Here is a 20681-nt window from a genome sequence, read left to right on the forward strand (position 1 = left end):
TACAACATTAAGTAGTGGTATGGTGGAGTGGAAATAGCAATTGATTGGTTATTTTATATCTAAGGGTGAAATAAACTGCATTGTAATGCCAGGATTTAGGTCAATGGGATTACACAGTCTTGTGGCTTGCAGAAGAGTCACATACGCTGTCACGTTCTGACCTTTATTTCCTTTGTTTTGTCATTATTTAGTATGGTCAGGGCGTGAGTTGGGGTGGGCAGTCTATGTTTGTTTTTCTATGATTTGGGGATTTCTATGTTTCGGCCTAGTATGGTTCTCAATCAGAGGCAGGTGTCATTAGTTGTCTCTGATTAAGAATCATACTTAGGTAGCCTTTCACTGTTTGTTTGTGGGTGATTGTCTATGTTAGTTGCTTGTGTCAGCACAGTTCTCATTATAGCTTCACGGTCGTTATTCGTTTATTGTTTTGTATAGTTTGTGTTCAGTGCTTATATGTGTTCAGTGTATATCATCATGAACACAGACCACGCTGCATTTTGGTCCGTTCCTTACAACGATTGTGACATACGCAGTCTGATTAAAACTAGTTAAGCAATCTCCATTTTCTCTTCATCTATCCATTTTACAACAAATTCAGAGTTAAGTAAACACTCTCCGGCTAGGTGAACACTGGTTTGTGGCACGATATGTTAATTCCACAAGTATTCACATGCTAATTCATAGCATTTATTGTATATCTTATAAAGATGTATAGGTCATTCAGTCCTCTATCCTCTGCTATTGCCATAATGTTGCATCAGGGTTTTTCATGCCTTAAAATCAAAATGGCTGACCATGATGTCAGCAGAAGTGGTGAGCCCAGCTCTTAGTCAAGTTCTCCACAATGACTCACCCTACTGTCTCTTTCCCAGGCAATCGACCGTGAAGTCATTCAAAGCCTATGGAGGCGAGCCATGCTGCCAGCCTGTGGCAAGCCCTGATGACCACTTCTGAACACACCGTTTTGGACTATTGGGTTTGGGGCACACTCTCAATTTAATCATTGTAGTGCTGCGGAAAATCATTATGGAATCGAACATTTAAATCAGACCGAGATCTGATTGCATTCTGGAAGGGTTGAGGCCCAAACAGCAACCATGCAGCCAAACAGCAACCATGCAGCCAAACAGCAACCATGCAGCCAAACAGCAACCAGGCGCATGAAAACCAAGCAGAGGACACTAAACACAAACACACTATAGGCCTAACCAACGTAAAATAACCCCCCCAACACCTCCACTCATACACAAAAAGAAGCAAAAACACCACAAAAACAAAACCCCACCTGTCAACTTACCACAAACCTGTCCAGCCCTGTGCCACCGGCGTTGCCCACGAAGATGCCCGAGCTGGCCTCAAAGGTGAGGGGCTCCGGGCTCCTCTGGAAGGCCACGCGGTGGTACTCCTCACAGTCCATGTAGAGGCGCACCTCCGCCCCCTGCACCGTCAGCGTGAAGCGGGCCCACCTCCCCGTCAGGTCACCCAGCTTGAAGCTGGCCGCCTCCTTGGTGCTCCCATCCCCCGGGTCGGTGTAGTAAAGGAGCACCCGCTGAGACCCATCCTCCACGGGGCTCAACGCCACCCCCAGGTGCACCACCCGCTGGTAGGCGTCAGTGATTGCGAAGAGGACCCCACCGCGCTGCGTGGTGGGCTTGGCGGTGACGGTCATGGCAAAGTCGCGGTAGAAGGGGTCGGGGATGAAGGACTTGGTGAGGCGTCCCACGTTGGCATCGGGCCCGAAGCTGTAGGCCGGGTAGCCCTCGAACCCTGTGATGAAGGAGACCGATGGGGGGAGAGGAATGCCGATCAGCTCGGTCAGGTCTATCTGGCCCTGGGAGCCCCGCTCTGAAACACACACAATCAAATACTGTATTAAATCACATGAATAAGACAGGCATATGACATAGTGCATGGATAGGATAGCACATTAATTCATATAAAGAACTGATGAGTTAGTTATGTGTATATTCACAATGAATTCATGATTATGAATATTAATACCAATGACAAATTGGTCCGCAAACTGTGCTGCACTGACTCCCCTCATTTCTCTTTCTGCATTGTGAAGGTGATCTGGCTTGTGCTTTCATTTCCAGCCATTACTTTCCGCTTCAATGGATTACAAATCTGCCACAGTTTCACCTAATTTGCCAAGAGGATGAGAACGTGGAAGCATTCCCATACTTCACTCCTTCCATCCCAGTCCCTCTCCACACGCATCTCTATACACTCACACACACTCCCCACCACACATGTTCCTCGTTAGGAGGGAGAACCCATGGAACAATCATCCGTTTTGTGAGACTGTATAGCAGGGTACGGCATGTTCATCTGGAAGGCATTAGCGTAGACTAATACACACACCGGGTCCAGGCTGCTCCTGTAAAATGGGCTTAGCACTGCTAGGCTAACTCACACCAATAGGCTAGCCCACAGCGCTAGGCTAACCCACAGCGCTAGGCTAACCCATACCACTAGGCTAACCCATACCACTAGGCTAACCCATACCGCTAGGCTAACCCACAGTGTTAGGCTAGCGCTAGCTCCCCATAGAGAGACACAGACAGATAGGCATGCTTCACGCAGTCTTTAATGGCCATCACCTCTCAGGCTTCTTCAAGCCAGTGTCCCTAGTAAACCTTAACCCTTGGTCTGAGTGCATGTTTTACTGGTGTCATGGAAGAGAGGCCAAAATTCCAAATAGTCCTGTCACCTGGAGCTCCTCGCCCACCCAGTGACATAACACCAGATGGGGGAGCAGCTGGAGACATCACACAGCACTCTTTGGCAGATGCAGGTTCCCATGACGCAAGACCAACATACTGTATGGAACCAGGTGTGACATCGTCATTGGCGGAGTGATAGAGACCTGGCCTTGACGGGACAAACATCACCTGGACTAAGACATCACCAACAAAGTAGCAAGTACCTCAGATTCACTTCAAGTCACAGATTAATCATTTCAGTGTGCATACAATATGTTTCAATCTACTGGGAAATATCATGATAGAAGTGCTATAAGTAATTGTAGGGTAATATAACCACAGTGCCAGAATAAAGACCACTAGAATGAATGACCAATTAATTAACACTCCAAATCTCCCTGATTCGTTAGCTAGAGGGTGTTTGGGAGCAGTTTTGGGGCATTGCGTAGTGGAAGGTTTGGCTGCTAGCTTCGCATACACATGTTGCTAATTAGCCATGTGGGTGCATGGCATTGTGTGTCTGTGTGTTTGTTTGTGTATGTGTGTGTGTGTGTGTGTGTGTGTGTGTGTGTGTGTGTGTGTGTGTGTGTGTGTGTGTGTGTGTGGGTGTGTGGGTTGGTGTGTGGGTTGGTGTGTGGGTGGGTGGGTGGGTGTGTATGCATGTGTGTGTTTATCCATTACTGTTTTCTATCCAAGTGGTCATCCGTCGTTCCTTAGGAATCTCTCTCCGGGTAATTTCCTAAGTGGGACATTGCATTTTGAGGAGTGTGTAATGCGGCCTGGACTCAGAGCACTGCATTATTTTGGCAGGGACTAGACTGTTACCATCTGCACATACAGTATAGCCCAGTTATACAGTCTCCGCACTATTTCATTAAGTGCACATAACAGCTAATTCTTCTTGCTTAGGTTATGCAATTCAAATAAATGATAATATTGAGTCCAATTCAATTTGGTAATGGAGACTCTGAGGGAAATGTGCTTTGTACAGTATCTCCTATGTGAGGTTTGAGAAGACAGTGTGGATTAAGCACTATTTAAAACACATTCAATCCCGAGCCAGAACATGCTTTATCAGTGTGTGTCATATCAAATCGAACTGCATTTGTCACACACTTCGTAAACAATAGGTGTAGACTAACAGTAAAATGCTTAATCCCAACAATGCAGAGAGAAAAATACAAAAATAATTGAAAGATAATAAACACAGAATAAGCAACAATAACTTGCCCGTATACACACACAGGGTACCAGTACTGAGTCCATGTGCAGGGCTATGAGGTAACTGAGATAAATATGTACATATAGGAAGAAGTAAAGTGACTAGGCAACAGGATAGATAATAAGCAGTAGCAGCAGAGTTTGTGATGAGTCAAAAGACTTAAAGTGCAAAGGGGTAGCTATTTGGTTAATTATTTAGAAGTCTTATGGCTTGGAAGTAGAAACTGTTCAGGGTCCTGTTGTTTCCAGATCTGGTGCATCGGTACTGCTTGCCGTGCGGTACCAGAGAGTCGGAAGTTTACATACACCGTAGCCAAATATATTTCAACTCCGTTTTTCACAATTCCTGAAATGTAATCCTAGTAAGAATTCCCTGTCTTAGGTCAGTTAGGATCACCACTTTATTTTAAGAATGTGAAATGTCAGAATAATAGTAGAGACAATTATTTATTTCAGCATTTATTTCCTTCATCACATTCCCAGTGGGTCAGAAGTTTACATACACTCAATTAGTATTTGGTAGCATTGCCTTTAAATTGTTTAACTTGGGTCAAATGTCTCAGGTAGCCTTCCACAAGCTTCCCACAATAAGTTGGGTGAATTTTGGCCCATTCCTCCTGACAGAGCTGGTGTAACTGAGTCAGGTAGGGCTCCTTGCTTGCACATGCTTTTTCAGTTCTGCCCACAAATGTTCTATAGGATTGAAGTCAGGGCTTTGTGATGGCCACTCCAATTCCTTGACTTTGTTGTCTTTAAGCCATTTTGCCACAACTTTGGAAGTATGCTTGGGGTCATTGTCCATTTGGAAGACACATTTGCGACCAAGCTTTAACTTCCTGACTGATGTCTTGAGATGTTGCTTCAATATATCCACATAGTTTTCCTGCCTCATGATGCCATCTATTTTGTGAAGTGCACCAGTCCCTCCTGCAGCAAAGCACCCCCACAACATGATGCTGCCACCCCAGTGCTTCACGGTTGGGATGGTGTTCTTCAGCTTGCAAGCCTCCCCCTTTTTCCTCCAACATAACGATGGTCATTATGGCCAAACAGTTATATTTCTGTTTCATCAGACCAGAGGACATTTCTCCAAAAAGTACGATCTTTGTCCCCATGTGCAGTTGCAAACCGTAGTCTGGCTTTTTTTCTGGCGTTTTTTTTTCTGTCGGTTTTGGAGCAGTGGGTTCTTCCTTGCTGAGCGGCCTTCGGGTTATGTCGATATAGGACTCATTTTACTGTGGATATAGATACTTTTGTTTCCTCCAGCATCTTCACAAGGTCCTTGCTGTTGTTTTTGGATTGATTTGCACTTTTCACACCAAAGTACGTTCATCTCTAGGAGACAGAACGCGTCTCCTTCCTGAGCGGTATGGAGGCTGCGTCGTCCCATGGTGATTATACTTGCATACTATTGTTTGTACAGATGAACGTGGTACCTTCAGGCATTTGTAAATTGCTCCCAAGGATGAACCAGACTTGTGGAGGTCTACAATTTATTTTCTGAGGTCTTGGTTGATTTCTTTTGATTTTCCCATGTCAAGCAAAGAGGCACTGAGTTTGAAGGTAGGCCTTGAAATACATCCACAGGTACACCTCCAATTGACTCAAATGATGTCAATTAGCCTATCAGAAGCTTCTACAGCCATGACATCATTTTCTGGAATTTTCCAAGCTGTTTAAAGACACAGTCAACTTAGTGAATTAAGTTAAATAATCTGTCTGTAAACAATTGTTGGAAAAATTACTTGTGTCATTCACAATGTAGATGTCCTAACCGACTTGTATGTAAACTTCTGACTTCAACTGTGTATGGGTAAGGTGACTAGGCATCAGGATATATGATAAACAGAGTAGCAGCTGGGTATATAATGATTGTACAGTAGGTGAGTGGGTTTGCGTGTGTGTGTGTAGAGTCGGTATACATGTATGTGCATTTATGTGTGTAAGCAAATTATGAAGTGAGTGTTTGTGTGTGTTGGAGTGCCAGTGTGCGTGAGTGTGTAAGGCCCTGTGAGTGTGCATAGAGACAAAATAAAAGGGTCAACTGCCTACACTGCCAGGTCACTTACTTCCTCCCTATAGGCTGTCTCATCATGGTCGGTGATCAGGCCTACCACCGTCATGTCGTCAGCAAACTAAATGATGGTGTTGGAGTCATGCGTGGCAACACAGTCATGGGTGAACAGGGAGTACAGGATGGGGACTAAGCACGCACACCTGAGGGTCCCCCGTGTTGACGGTCAGCGTGGTGGATGTGTTGCTGCCTACCCTTACCACCTGGATGCGGCCCGTCAGGAAGTCCAGGATCCAGTTGCAGAGGGAGGTCTTCAGTTCCAGGGTCCTGAGCTTAGTGATGAGCTTGGAGGGCTCTATGGTGTGGAAAGCTGAACTGTAGTCAATGAACAACATTCTCATGTAGGTCTTCCTCTTTTCTGGGTGGGAGAGGGCAGTGTGGGAGAAATATCATCTGTGGATCTGTTGAGGAGGTATGCGAATTGGAGTGGGTCCAGGGTGTCTGGGATGATGGTGTTGATGTGAGCCCTGACCATCCATTCAACGCATTTCATGGCTACAGTGCTACGCAGCGCGATAGTCATTTATACAGGTTATCCTGCTGTTCTTGGGCACAGGGACTATAGTGGTCTGCTTGAAACATGTAGGTATTACATACAGGGTCAGGGAGAGGTTGAAAATGCCAGTAAAGTTACTTGGCAGCTAATCAGTGCATGCTCTGAGTACACGTCCTGGTAATCCATCTGGCCCCACGGCCTTGTGAATGTTAACGTGTTTAAAGGTCTTAGTCACATCGGCTACAGAGAGTGAGATCACGCAGTCATCCAGAACAGCTGGTGCTCTCATGCATGGTTCAGTGTTGCTTGCCTCGAAGCGAGAATATAAGGCATTTAGCCTATCTGGCAGGCTCACGTCACTGGGAAGCTTGTGGCTGGGGTTCCCTTTGTTATCTGTGATAGTTTGCAAGCCCTGCCACATCCGACGAGCATCAGAGCCGGCATAGTAGGATTAGATCCTGTATTGACACTTTGCCTGTTTGATGGCTCGTCGGAGGTCGTAGCGGGATTTCTTATAAACGTCCAGATTAGTGTCCCGCTCCTTGAAAGCGGCAGTTTTAGCCTTTAGCTCAGTGCAGATGTTGCCTGTAATCCATGGTTTCTGATTGGGATATGTATGTTCGTTCACTGTGGGGACGACAACATCGTCGATGCACTTATTAATGAAGCCAGTGACTGATGTGGTAAGCTCCTCAATGTTATCTGATGAATCCTGGAACATTTTCCAGTCTGTGCTAGTGAAAGAGTCCTGTGGTTTAGCATCCGCTTTATCGAACCACATCCATATTGAGTGTCTCACTGGTACTTCCTGTTTGAGATTTTGCTTGTACGCAGGAATCAGGAGGATAGATTTGTGGTCAGATTTGCCAAAGGGAGGGCGAGGGAGAGCCTTGTATGCGTTTCTGAGTGTGGAGTAAAGGTGATCAAGAGCTTTGTCACCTCTAGTTGCACAGGTGACATGCTGGTAAAAGTAAGGTAAAACGGATTTCAATTTCCCTGCATAAAAATCACTGGCCAAGAGAAGCGCCATCTCTGGATGTGCATTTTCTTGTTTGCTTGTGGCCCTATACAGCTCGTTGAGTGCGGTCTTAGAGCCAGCATCACATTGTGGTAGTAAATAGATAGCAATGAAAAATATAGATGAAAAATCTCTTGGTAAATAGTATGGTCTGCAGCTCGTCATTAGGTATTCTAAATCAGTGTGTTTGTGTGCGTGCATGCCTGCCCGCCTGCACGTGTGTGTTTGGTGTGTGTGTGTTTCAGTAACTTAATCTCCTGCTGTTGAGCCAGGTTTCCCAGTCAGTCAAAACTCCACCACTAATCCCATTACAGTAGTATTATGAGGTTTACTTTGGACAGGCCTACAGGAAACCACAGGCCCCTTTCTATATCAAACAATCACTGGAGGACTTCTGACAGAAACATTCTGACGGGGAATGTAAGCATGATACTGTAAAACACTGGTGTGTTCAGTTACAACATGGTCCTTTAAACTGACTTCAACCCTCACACCTTCAGACTAAAGACAGCTCACAAACAGTTAAGTTGCTGACAATGCAATGGCTTGGAGGGAGTGCGTGTGTGTTTGTGTGTGTGTGTGTGTTTGTTTATGTGTGTGTGCGTGCGTGTGTGTGTGTGTGTCATCGTCAAAGTTTTACTCCCTTTTGTCCCTCTAAACCCAACTCCAGCCCCACTATGCGTCTCTCCTCTGGACATGGAAATGAGACCGTTACAAGCTGGCCACAGAGGAAGCTAACCACAACATTTGTTCACCCAACGGGCTGTAGCTAGCAAATAAAGGAATGCAAAACAATAACCACTTTAATACTAGACTACTAGACTGTTTAAAAGTCTGAAGCCTTTCTCCTGGGACTGATTTAGTTCAGGCCTCAAAAGGGCATTATTGAAAATGCCCCATGGTCTTAGATATGCTAGTGCTTTAGAGAACTCCTCAGACTATTGGTGTCAAGCCTTACATGGAGGTGAATGAAACATGTTTGTGAAATGAAACCACCAGCCATGGTCTTTAAAAAGTATCTGTGAGGAGTAGAGATTCACTGTGTTGAATGATGTGAAAACATTTAAGGTCATTTTGAAGACACAGTAAGTAGTACACAGTAATTAGCAGCTATCAACAAACACTCGCCACAAAACTGAACTACATTTTTACAATAGACAGAGAGAGAAAAAGTCATTTGTCATGGTTACAAGACTCGTCTTGCATGACTCACTCTTTCACAATCACGTCATGCAAATTATGTCTATGGACGATTTGTGTGAACGTTGGAGTTACGTAAACAGAGCTCTAGTTACGCCCTTAGAAGAAAGGGTTCCAAAAGGCTTCTTCGGCTGTCCTTATAGGAGAACCCTTTTTGGTTCCAGGTAATACCATTTTGGGTTCCATGTAGAACCCTTTCCACTGAGGGTCATACATGGAACCCAAAATGGTTCTACTTGGATCCAAAAGGGTTCTACCTGGAACCAACAAGGGTTCTTCAAAGGGTTCTCCTATGGGGACAGCCGAAGAACCCTTTAAGATTCTAGATAGCACCTTTTTTTCTGAGAGTGTGGGATCAGGCACATAGGGCACATTTAATGCCTTTCTAATGCACAGAGTCTACAGTAGATGAGTTAGGGTTAATGGACGAGGACCTTTGGCCCTTCAGGAGTCCGATATACAGCTAGCTGCTTACCTGTACAGAATGGAAAGAATTCACAAAAGAATGAATATCTCTTAAGCATCTTTGTGTGTGTGTGTGTGTGTGTGTGTGTGTGTGTGTGTGTGTGTGTGTGTGTGTGTGTGTGTGTGTGTGTGTGTGTGTGTGTGTGTGTGTGTGTGTGTGTGTGTAGGTTCGTGCAAATGTGTGTACATTTACTTATGTTGGACTTGTGTCGAGTGTGTGCTTTTGTACACGTATGTGTATATCCTTGCAGCCCTAGCTGACACCATCCGCAGACACTTGCTGCATAGGGGGAAGACTACAGACAGAGAGAGGCCCAGCAGATGGAGGAGTCGAGGGGTAATACGACAGTGGTGAGAGACAGGCTCTGGACAGGTTAAGTGGAGCTGGAGCAGTCCAGGGGTTTACAGTCATTACACTACCATGTGCCTCCATTAAGCCTGGAATGGACTGCCAGGTGGAGGGAGAGGGCCATTTTTAATCAAACTTTAAAGGGATAGTGCAAGACTTTGGCAATTTAGCCCTTTTCTACTTAGCCAGAGTCAGGTGAACTATTGGATACCATTTTTATGTCCCTGAGAACAGTTTTAAGGAAGTTGTTAACTAGCATCAGTGCAATGACTGAAAGTTGAAAGTCTAGTTAGCAATGGCTCGCAAAACTACCTTTCACTTCCTTCAAACTGCACACAGAGACATACATGAAAATCTCGTAGTATCCATTTAATCCCAGTCTGGTATGAGATTCTTGGTAGGAGTATAGGTAGGGCCAGATGGAATCTGTGATGACTTTATATGAGTAAACCTCCAGTAATTAATTGAAATGAAAAGGATACCAATGGAATAACTCAAATCAAATCACTTCACAAAACACACAACACACACACACACACATATCTGTGGTACCACAATGCTGTCATTGGTCACAAAGGCTAGAATTCAACAAAGCCACTCCTTCTAAACCTAATTGTACTGTATCCTCTGTGGCACTGGGATTAGGCTACACCACATGTTACAGTAATGCTTCTTTCTAGGGATTATGTCACGCTTTAACAACGTTAGCCTCGGTCTGTGACGGGACTTGTTTTGTGTTCACTTTGAAAAGAGCGTAATTTACTTAGAAGTCATTCACAAGATCAAAATGCTTGTTGCCATTGCCTTCGGCGTCCTTCGTTTTGAGTGACAGCTCGGTTTAGGGGGTGATGTTGGCCACGCATGGTTTGAAAAACAGGAAACAGGAGCTAGCTGGCTAGGTAGACGTTAGCGTTGTGTATTCAGCTGAGAGAGGACACGCGGTCAGGTGAGCAATGGCCTCCTGTAAGCACAAAGGCCTGTCTGTTAGCAGCAGGCTTAGAGGTGAGTCAACACAGGCATTAGCCTAGTGCCCAGCAAAGCTCTTAGCACCCTAGCCTTGATCAAAGGCTTTCATCACTTAAGTGGGAATGAATGGGGAACGTTTATAAGGGCTCCGACGCTGAGCAACGGCATTCTACCACTGTCACAGGATGAGATAGATGGCTTGGATCTGATATAGCTCTGCCATTAGGTGCACTGAGTCACAAACACACGCACTCATAATTCTGATCTTCACCCACTAATTGGTCTTAGGCCAATGATTTGGTAAAAGATCAGAATTGGGCTGCCTGTGTAAACACAGATAGAGAGCTGGGGATCAGCCAATGAACAGGTGTAAAAACAGCCTTCCAACTCCATCATGTGGTCCCATCCAGATGAAAAGTCCAGTAACTTTCCCAACATTCATCGATTTTTCAGAAATCCTGGTTGGAAGACTTCTGGAATTACGAGGTAATAAGCAGGAAAACCAGAAATCCTCAACCACGATTTCTGAAAAACCATGACATTTTGGAAAAGTTGACGGAATTTTGCAACCCTAGTCATATCAGAACAGTCAAATCTGTTGTGGTTGACTTAGAAACGAGTTGATAGCTAGATCTTACAGTGGGTGCTACAGTGAGTGTTATAGTGAGTGTGACAGTGGAAGGAGGTAGAGAGGGAGGAACTGACTTGAGAAATTGACATTTCATTCATGATGAACTTTTCCTCCCGGATTTAAATAGCTGTCAAAGGTCTCACCAAGTAAATAAGGTGTTTCAAAACATAAGCACGGTAGTTGCTGTGGGAAGCAGACGTACCAAGTCCCAGTGTGTGAGGCCGAGGAGGGTAACCTCAAGAATTTTTATCCCACCAGCAATGGTTAAGTGGGTCATGTTCAAAAAACGAAAATGGGACTTAGAACTGTACTCGAGGGAGCACGGAAGTTGCTCCCTAGAGACCCCTGACCGCCAAGGAAGGATTTTGATGACATACTCTGTCCAGTCAGCTGCAAGAATGCCTCCATGGTCACACTACTATGCAATGGTATAGTCAACATTATTGAATTATTTTGGGATTAATATCACTCCATAGTATTTTAGCATTTTGATGGCACTCTCAAGTAAACATCAGCTTTACAACAATGTTACAACGCAAACAGCAAGCTGAGCTGACAAAATGGTGAAGTGCCTAGAATCTGTTATCACTCCCATGGCCTTCATATTTGACACCATACATGTGGCTTACGTCAGCCATACTTCAAGAAGAGGGGGGACTTTTTTCCCACAATGAACTCAGTACGAGAACTCCTTTGGTCTAATAACACTGCACTGAGACAGTGGAGAAGCAGATTTATATGTAAAATGTTATTTTTTACAGGCATTAAAGTTCAATTGGTATGAAAATAACCAAATGGCTACAAAATAGTTCCCTTGGCGATTCCATGCAGGCAAATATTTTTTGTATCTCAGATTGTTCTGGCAATTCTCACATAGAAACTTAATTGGAAGGAAGTATGTTTGACAAACATTTCTATTTGTAGCACAAACAGGAGGCCTGTACAGGTCTAAAAAGGGCCTAAAATGGCCACTTTCATCATGATTTTGCCAAAAATGGTTTGTGATGTAAAAGCATGTTAAACCTCCCCATTAAGTTTCTATGTGAGAATTGGCAGAACAATCTGTTTTCATGCCATGCAGGAGTGGTATTGCCGAATCCTCTGGGTCGGTTATTAACAGTCATTTTTCCATCAGGTTTTAACATGGGCACTGGTTTCTTTGTTAATGTCTTTACGAGCCAGCTAAGACTTTGCCAGAAGCCCAACTAGAGCCCTTGAGAAAGAAAAGAAAGAAAAAAAATGTTAAATGAATTGACATGACAGAAATGTGGGTATTACTCCATTACTCAAGAGCAGTCAAAGTCTGTTTTCACTCTGAAGCCCATTATTTATCATTGTGGGTTTTGTACAAGTGCATTAAATATCAAATATCATTCATTCCCCAAAGGTTGGAAACAAAAACAAATATCTTTATCTCTTTTGCACAGTTGGCAGCATAATTCGTAGTGATTCAAGCTTAACCGCAATCAGAGGGGAGAGAAACAGAGAAAGAGAGAGAAAGGCAGAGAGAAATGGAGTGAAAGACAGAAAAAAGCAGCTCGGCAGACCAGGGTGTAGCATGCCATCTCCATCTCCATGCCCCATCTGCTTGATTTCATTAGCATCACAGCTTCCATGACACCACAGCATTACTCTGTTGGCAGTGCTCAGGCCCTATGTGTGGTCTCAAAGCCAACTCTTAATAGCCACATTCTATACCTAACATCCTCAATTAACCCCTGTTCTGTGTTAAGGGGGGAAAGGCCCTTCACATTGTGTTCTCAAGTGCATTTCAGATACAAAAAAAACGGTATTTTCCGGTGGGAAACACAAAGTGCATTAAGGTAATTGGAGGGAAATTAAGTTGGGAACACAAAAGATAATTTCTGGGAGTTTCCACAGTAGCATTGCTGTCCACAGTAGCGTTGCCATGTGTTACTGTGACTCATGACCCGGCTGGACAGGAAACAGAAAGGGCAGGGTCAAGTCCAAGCTCAGGGGAGATGACAAGGTTAAATGTTAAGATGCACATACATGCCTACTCTAAACCAACTGTACCATTTAGATGCAGCTTCCAAAGTGAGGAAAAGTAAATTGATCCTTTCTGGAATCCCCCAGTTCAGGTGTGCTCAGCTCCGATAGCACAGTCAGCACAGAGAGAGAAACTTTTGTCATTAGGGTTACAGTTTCACAAGTAGGGGATTCTTAGGGAACACAATGGTTTTAAATATCCAGTTAGGTGGAATATCATTAGCTGTCTGGTGGTCTCATCTTCCATGCCTTTTCATACACACATACACATTCATGGTATTGCACGAGCAAACACACACATACGAGCAAACACACATGCTCACGCACACACACACACATACAGTTTTGTACAGCTAACCTTATGGGGACACACAATTCAATCCCATTCAAAATCCTATTTTACCTAACCCTAACCTTAACCCTAACCATAACCTTAACCCAAAAACTGAACCTTATCCCTAAACCTAACCCTAGCTCCTAACCCTAACCCTTAACGCAATTCTAACTATAACACTCATTCTAACCTTAACCTTGAACCCCTTAGAAACAGCAACAACTAACAAAATGTCCCCAGTTGGTAAAATTTTTGTTTGTGAAGTCCCCACAAGAATAGAACACACACACACACACACACACACACACACACACACACACACACTGAACATTTCAGGAACACAGACAACGCATACTTAAGACACGGCTCTCTACCATCGGCAATGATTGTGAAAAAGCTATATATTTAACAGCTCTACCACCTAGTGTACAAAGTCTCAATTGAACCCTTTCTTACTGCATATGGGTAACCTAATCAACCCCATTCCGCTGAGTGTGTTGTACTTGGATAGGAGTGCAAATTAAGGAGTGAGATGTAAACCTCAGCTGACTGAATGGAACCTATATTATGAATGCAGGAGCTGTTGCCGCACAGGGGAGCACATTAAACAGAGCGCAGACAGACAAGGTCGAGAACTTTTTTTAATGAACATCTGCGTTTGACCACGCTCACTACCACGGTCCAGTGGTCGACTTGGCCCGACCATCTGCGGTTCGACTTCGCTCTTCTCCCTCATCCCAGACAAACTTCATCTTGAATGTCAGCAGCCCCTCTTTTTTTTTACCTTAGTCAGGAGAATCTATCTAACGAGGTCATTCAGTCTACAGTAGCTACAGTCTCTGACTACAGAGTCCAGACTGACTGTCTGTACAGTAGGTGGTTTGTTATAGAAACAAGATGGTGCCTGTACTCTGAACGTTATGACTAACCGCTGTGAGGTCTACTGAGGCTACATACCGAGTCAGACATTTTGGTTCTGAACACTGATTAGCGCAACACAGAGATGCGGAGATCAACGAACGACCCGTGAACCTTTGCGAGGGGATATGCTGTAATGTCTTCCGGTAATCTGGAAACCCGGGAAAAGTGAGTTCTGCAATGCAGTTGCCTCTGTAATCTGGCAACCCGGGAAAAGTGAGTTCTGCAATGCAGTTGCCTCTGTAATCTGGCAACCCGGGAAAAGTGAGTTCTGCAATGCAGTGGCCTCTGTAATCTGGCAACCCGGGAAAAGTGAGTTCTGCAATGCAGTTGCCTCTGTAATCTGGCAACCCGGGAAAAGTGAGTTCTGCAATGCAGTTGCCTCTGTAATCTGGCAACCCGGGAAAAGTGAGTTCTGCAATGCAGTGGCCTCTGTAATCTGGCAACCCGGGAAAAGTGAGTTCTGCAATGCAGTGGCCTCTGTAATCTGGCAACCCTAGCAAAATTATTTCTATTTCAATCATAATTACCATGGTGTTGAGATGCTAGAGTCCTGAGACACAAAGGCTGTCAGACCACAAGGAGACAGTCTCTTACCACACCCGCTGTGTCTGGTGGATCCAAGAGTTTGGCCAGAGTGAGATTAACTAGGCAATAACATCCAGCCAGACAGCCAGTCAAGACACAAGAAGAGTCTGAAAGTCTAGGGCTGTGTTTACACAGGCAGTCCAATTCTAATCTTTTTTTCCTCACTAATTGGTCTTTTGACCAATCAGATCAGACATTTTTGCCAATAATTAGGTAAAATATCAGAATTGGGCTTCCTGTGTAAACGCAGCCTAGCAGAGTTAGCAGAGCCAATTCTTTACAGCATGTGTGTGGGCCAAGAGCATCCAGGGGCCAGGAGCATCCAGGGGATGGGCCAGGGTGTGTGTGTGTGTGTGTGTGTGTGTGTGTGTGTGTGTGTGTGTGTGTGTGTGTGTGTGTGTGTGTGTGTGTGTGTGTGTGTGTGTGTGTGTGTGCGCGTGCGTGATTTGCGATGATGTGTGCCTCCATTTTCAGCAGACCCTGTAACAGAGCTATAACAACATCCCAATGACAACACTTAGCATGGAGAAGTGGTAGGACAAGAGTATTACCATTTGTGAAAATGAGCTTTTATCCTCAATAAAGAGCAAATCCATATGACCTCAAGATATTCACAACTTTCTATGCTCCATTTGTTGCATTTGTTCCATAGTTGAGGTTTCCATGAATAAACAGACTTTCAATATCATACAGTACCACAACTAATACATTTTGGTGCACAAACTGTTGAATATTGTTAAATCTCCCCAGACTTATTTTTTATCTCTTTGACAGAGAAGCCCACGCAGTTAACAAGAAATCATAACATGTTTTTAAGTGATTTGTCTGAAAGTAGAGAGTACGCTTTGCCAAGCCCAATAGGGGGCACTGTGAGTTTGTTAAATCCAGGCCAAAATCCCATTCCACATCAGGGCGTACCCACATAAGTAAACATTTATAAGAAAGGGGTTACTGATAACTTTATCTGGGCATAATGTCAAAGGCCAAAAAAGCCAAGGGCCAAAGAGCTCTTTATAATAACGCTCCCTCACGACTAGTCTCCGACTTCCAGATGTCTTTATCTTTAATCTAGATATTGGTCACCATTTTGTTAGTGTCAGTGGGAGAACAGTATCTCTTTTGTGTGGGGGGAGATTTGCAGTATTTTTCTTGATTTTTAATTTTGGTCTCGAGAGGCACTTTCACCATGATTTAAGAACTACATGCAGTGTACAGTTGTAGGATCTTAATTTGAGCTAGTTTGCTACAGCAGGAAAATTGCCCCGCAGCAACAGGAAATGTGTATTATTATGTGAATAATAATTCATGGACATTTTAGTGGGGGTTGATGCATTTTTTCGTTAGGGCAACGAAGCCTTTTTAAAACTCAAATATACTACAAGTTTGCATTTCTTCCACAGCAGGAAAATTCTCAGCAACAAAAGAGTGATCAAATTAAGATCCTACATCTGTGGGCAGCATAAAAAAACAGGAGGAGCAGTTCAAGCATTGTGTGTGAAGAACATAGGAATAAATTCCTTTACATGTAGAACTGATTTAAATACTTATTTAAATACTATCCATGGAGACCTGTTAACTGCGTGGGATTCTCTGACAAGAGACCAAAAATAAGTCTGGGGGGGGGGGGGGTTTAACAATGTTCAACAGTTTGGGATGGAATGTGCACCAAAAATGTATTAGTTGTATGATATGATATTGAAAGTCTGTTTATTCATGGAAACCTCAACTATGCAACAAATCCTTAATGGACCAAAGAGAGTATAAAGAGACTGAAAGCAGCTCGCTGAGAATCTAGCAGGGTAGAACAGTACAATAAATGAAAGTACAGTCCAGTAAATTACTGGTAAATTAATGAGTGCCAATCAAAAATAGAGCATTCCTTCAAGCTTAGCTAGCTATATGCTTTAGCCTCCTCCCTTGCTGGTGCTGAGGTCAGTGGTAATAGGTTTGAGTAGATCATGGCTGCAGTAGTGTATGGCTGGAGGGGGCATGAGGCTGCCGTCATGTAAACGACACGTTGCTTCAGAGGTCTCCCTCTCTGTTTGACCAGCTGTACTTCCACCTCTCTGACCAAAGTGTCAGAGCAAATGGTAGTGCAGATAAAATTGCTATACTCTTTGGCAGCTTGCCTCCAAACCCCCCCCCCCCCCCCCCCCCCCCCCCATTCCAGCCTCTCAGGGGGAGAAAGAGGGAACGATGACTGATGGAGTGCTTTGCAAAGGGAGGTCTGCAGTATACCATGACCCCTTGAAGACTAGAGAGCCATCCATAAGGGGCTTTTCTTTGGAGTGCACTGCAATGGTCGCTCCAGAGTCATAACGAAGCCCCCTCTGTGACGGAATATCCCCTAACATGCTCTGCCTCCCCCCCCACCCTTTTTTTCTTATTTTCCGTTTCCTGGAAAAAATTAAGTATTTCTGGCTGAAGCTGACTGGGTTATCCGTGTCCATATACATCATTTGGAAGTTTTGTAGATCCCGGTTTAAAAACTATCTCAGGGGGGCTGGAGTAATGTGCTCTAAAGCCCAGAGCAATGCCATCTGTCTTGGCTTTGCATTGCAGTGGGAGTCTATAAAGTCTGAAGAGGGCCACTTGCAGTCCACTCACAATTTATTAAATCAGTGTAGCACCATTGTTTCCATGGCGCCAACTGATTGTGGCTGTTTGACAACACTCAATCGAAATGACCTCCTGACCAAACTCCCACTTCCCTTCTCCTACTGAGGAGAAAACCCAACACACTCCAACCATCGCTTCAACCCCCATAACAAGGTCACACACTCAGGTTCAAGTCCTCCTGAAACATTAAACTTCCATTTCCCCACCAAGATATTAGACAGTAATCCTCTAACAAAGTGCTTACCAAATGGTGGGTCAACTCAGAACCCAGTGAGTAGCAGAAGTGACTAATTCCTTTAGGGTCCCCGTTTGAGACTGGATCCTGGCTACAAACACTGGGCTTGTTTTCTTGGTGGCGACAAGGCAACTCCAAAAGCACATTTGGGAAACACTGTCTAGCCCAGCATGCAAAATTGGTTGAAATAACATCTTAATGAATTTTAAACTGGTTGTAATGACATGATTTCAACCTATTTTGCCCGCTGGGAACTAACCCTGCCTTCTATGCTAATGGACCAACCCAAAGTATGATGTTACCAAAGCATTGTATACCAGCTGTATGTTCAGACACTTGAATTGTATGGTTTCAGTCTCTGCTGTATTTGGCCTACAGAGCAGGTTCAGGTTGATGTCCAAGGAAGCTGAAAGCTTGATTCATCATTCTCGTTAGAGGCAATAACCAACAGGACCCAGAGTAAACTCTCCTATCTGCCAAATCTGTAGTCGTCAATGAACTAAATAATCCACCATGGACAAGGAAGCAAACTTATGTAACCAATAAAGCTTGTTTCTGTTTGACTCTAATTCAAATTTCTAATTCATAAAGTACATTCATATAATTTTTATTACTAAATGCTCAATATTTACATTACATTCAGTCATCTAACCGTTTTCTAGAGCTGCCTCAAAAACAGCCAAAGTGCCAAATGAGATTTATGCGAACACAGTCCATGTAATGGGTTCCTGAGGCAAATGCTACAACTCAACTCAAGCCCTCTTCACCTGCTCTTAAACTGTTCAGATTGAGAACTTGGCCTCTCTGGCTGCCAGGGTCTATATAACAGAGGAGATAGCAGTTAGCTGTTAGACCATATAAATCCACACAGCAAGTGGCTGGTGGCACAGGACTTACTTTGTCGGATTTTTGATGCCAAACAGCGATTAACGTCTGAACTCGGACTCTTCCACTGGGCGCAAATCGCTGAAATATAGATCCACAAAAATACATTCACACCTGAGAAGCGCCATTGAAGCTTTATGGTCAGTGGTCTTCGAATGACTGACAACCTGCTACTGAAGTAGGGAGCGTTATTTGGTACACTACCCCGTTCATGTAAATGGTTTGTTCCTATAGAGGTGTCTTGCAATATAAAGCAGGCAGACAGGCATCGAGGCATTCAGTTACTGTTCGATTGAAGGTTAGAATGGGCAAAACTAGTGACCTAATCATCTTTGCGCATGGTTTGATCGTCGGTGCCAGAAGCGCCGGTTCTAGTATCTCAGAAACGTCTGGCCTCCTGGGCTTTCAAGCACGACAGTGTCTAGGGTTTACCGAGAATGGAGAGACAAACAAAATACATCCATTCAGCAGCTGTCCTGTGGGCGAAAATGACAAGAATAGTCCAAGCTAACAGTCGGGCCAAAAACTCCTGCCTGGTGTTAATGGTACTTGCTGGTGCGGGTGGTGTAATGGTGTGGGGAATGTTTTCCTGGCACACCCGTAAGATCCCTTGATACCAATTGAGCAACGGTTGTACACCACAGCGTATCTGAACATTGTTGCTGACCAGGCGCATCCCTTCATGGCTACAGGGGAGTCCAACCCGGGTGTACCTAATAAACTAGTAACTTCTAAGACATTTCGTGTTAAGTAGCAAGAGGCAAATGGTGTAAACTGTGCCAATGATGATTAATTGGGATTTTATATGCAGATTTTCTCATCAATTTGCTTCTTTGCCTCCTGTCTTTTACTCTTCTTTAATGATTACATGCCTATTTCTACTTTTGTTACCCCCTCGCTCCCTCTTTTCAAGTTTAGAATGAGGTCCACCTTGACGGGGAAGTTAAACATACAACACACCAGAGTTCAAAGGTCACACACTCCTCTTTTCAATCCTCCTCATGGCGGAGGACACTACTCTTTCATCAAAATATCCCATCGTAAAAGTTAGAAAGACTGACCTAGCGTGGTAGATCACCCCGCTCCCCTCGCTAAAACCTTGCGAGACGTTACGAGACCGAACTAAAAGGATGCGACCGCAATAATACCCCATTCCCACTTCCTCTTCACACTCCACTGTTACACACCAAGTAGTGGACTACATAGATTGCATCCTCTGACGGAAAATTCAAAAGAAGGCCCCGAAGCCTTCAGAACTTTTCTTTGCACAAGTCAAAACAAACAGAGAGAAGGGGAGTGTTGGGGAAATTAAAAGCAGTTGGCCAGCCATTGAATACATGACCCTGGGAGAGAAGCAGAGGAAAAAAGGATGATCCACTGCCTGAGGATGTTAAAGAGAATATCCAGTTGGCATGGGAACAATTAAATGCTAAGAAACGTTAACAACAAGCAGATCCATTCAGAACAAACAAAGCATATTTGTGTATTGTTTGTGTGAATGAGGTCTGACTATAAACTAAAGTGAACCCAAGGACCACGACCGCAGTTTATTGTGAAAAATAAACTTCCTGCATAAAATACTGTCTAAACAGTTGTATTTAGACAGGTGTGGCCATCTTACAGACATTTCAACTGACTAGCTAGTCTTAGGCAATAAAGAGATATTTCTTCTTTCTGTAAGTCCAGCTTATTGACTGGCCATTTAATGGTGGTATGCATCACTCTACAAAAGGCCTGTAGCTAAAACGTGCCTCACTATGTAGAAGGGCTCCCCAAGACATGTCCATTGTCACAAACAATCAGGATTTCTCCCTGCAATTAGTTGAATGGGTGGTACTGTAAGATTTGTTCGTTGCCATGACACCAAGCACCCCTTCCTCTCATTCCTTCTCCCTCTGTATCACCAAAACCAACGCATGACCACAGGATCTTCCAAGACATGTGACACTGGATTATAGGTTTGTTTA

At 44.1% G+C, this 20681-nt stretch overlaps 1 protein-coding gene across 4 annotated transcripts in view; it reads right to left on the minus strand.

Annotated features, from left to right (window-relative positions):
* LOC109899368 (collagen alpha-1(XVIII) chain) overlaps positions 1-20681 on the minus strand; it is a 78460-nt gene that overhangs the window by 37971 nt on the left and 19808 nt on the right. For all 4 annotated transcript variants that reach the window (XM_031836144.1, XM_020494547.2, XM_020494548.2 and 1 more), the window contains exon 3: positions 1298-1845. In XM_031836144.1, the coding sequence (XP_031692004.1) occupies positions 1298-1845 (548 nt within the window). The remainder of the gene's footprint in view (positions 1-1297; positions 1846-20681) is intronic.

The sequence above is a fragment of the Oncorhynchus kisutch genome, linkage group LG11 (assembly GCF_002021735.2).
Source record: "Oncorhynchus kisutch isolate 150728-3 linkage group LG11, Okis_V2, whole genome shotgun sequence".
Taxonomy (NCBI): domain Eukaryota; kingdom Metazoa; phylum Chordata; class Actinopteri; order Salmoniformes; family Salmonidae; genus Oncorhynchus; species Oncorhynchus kisutch.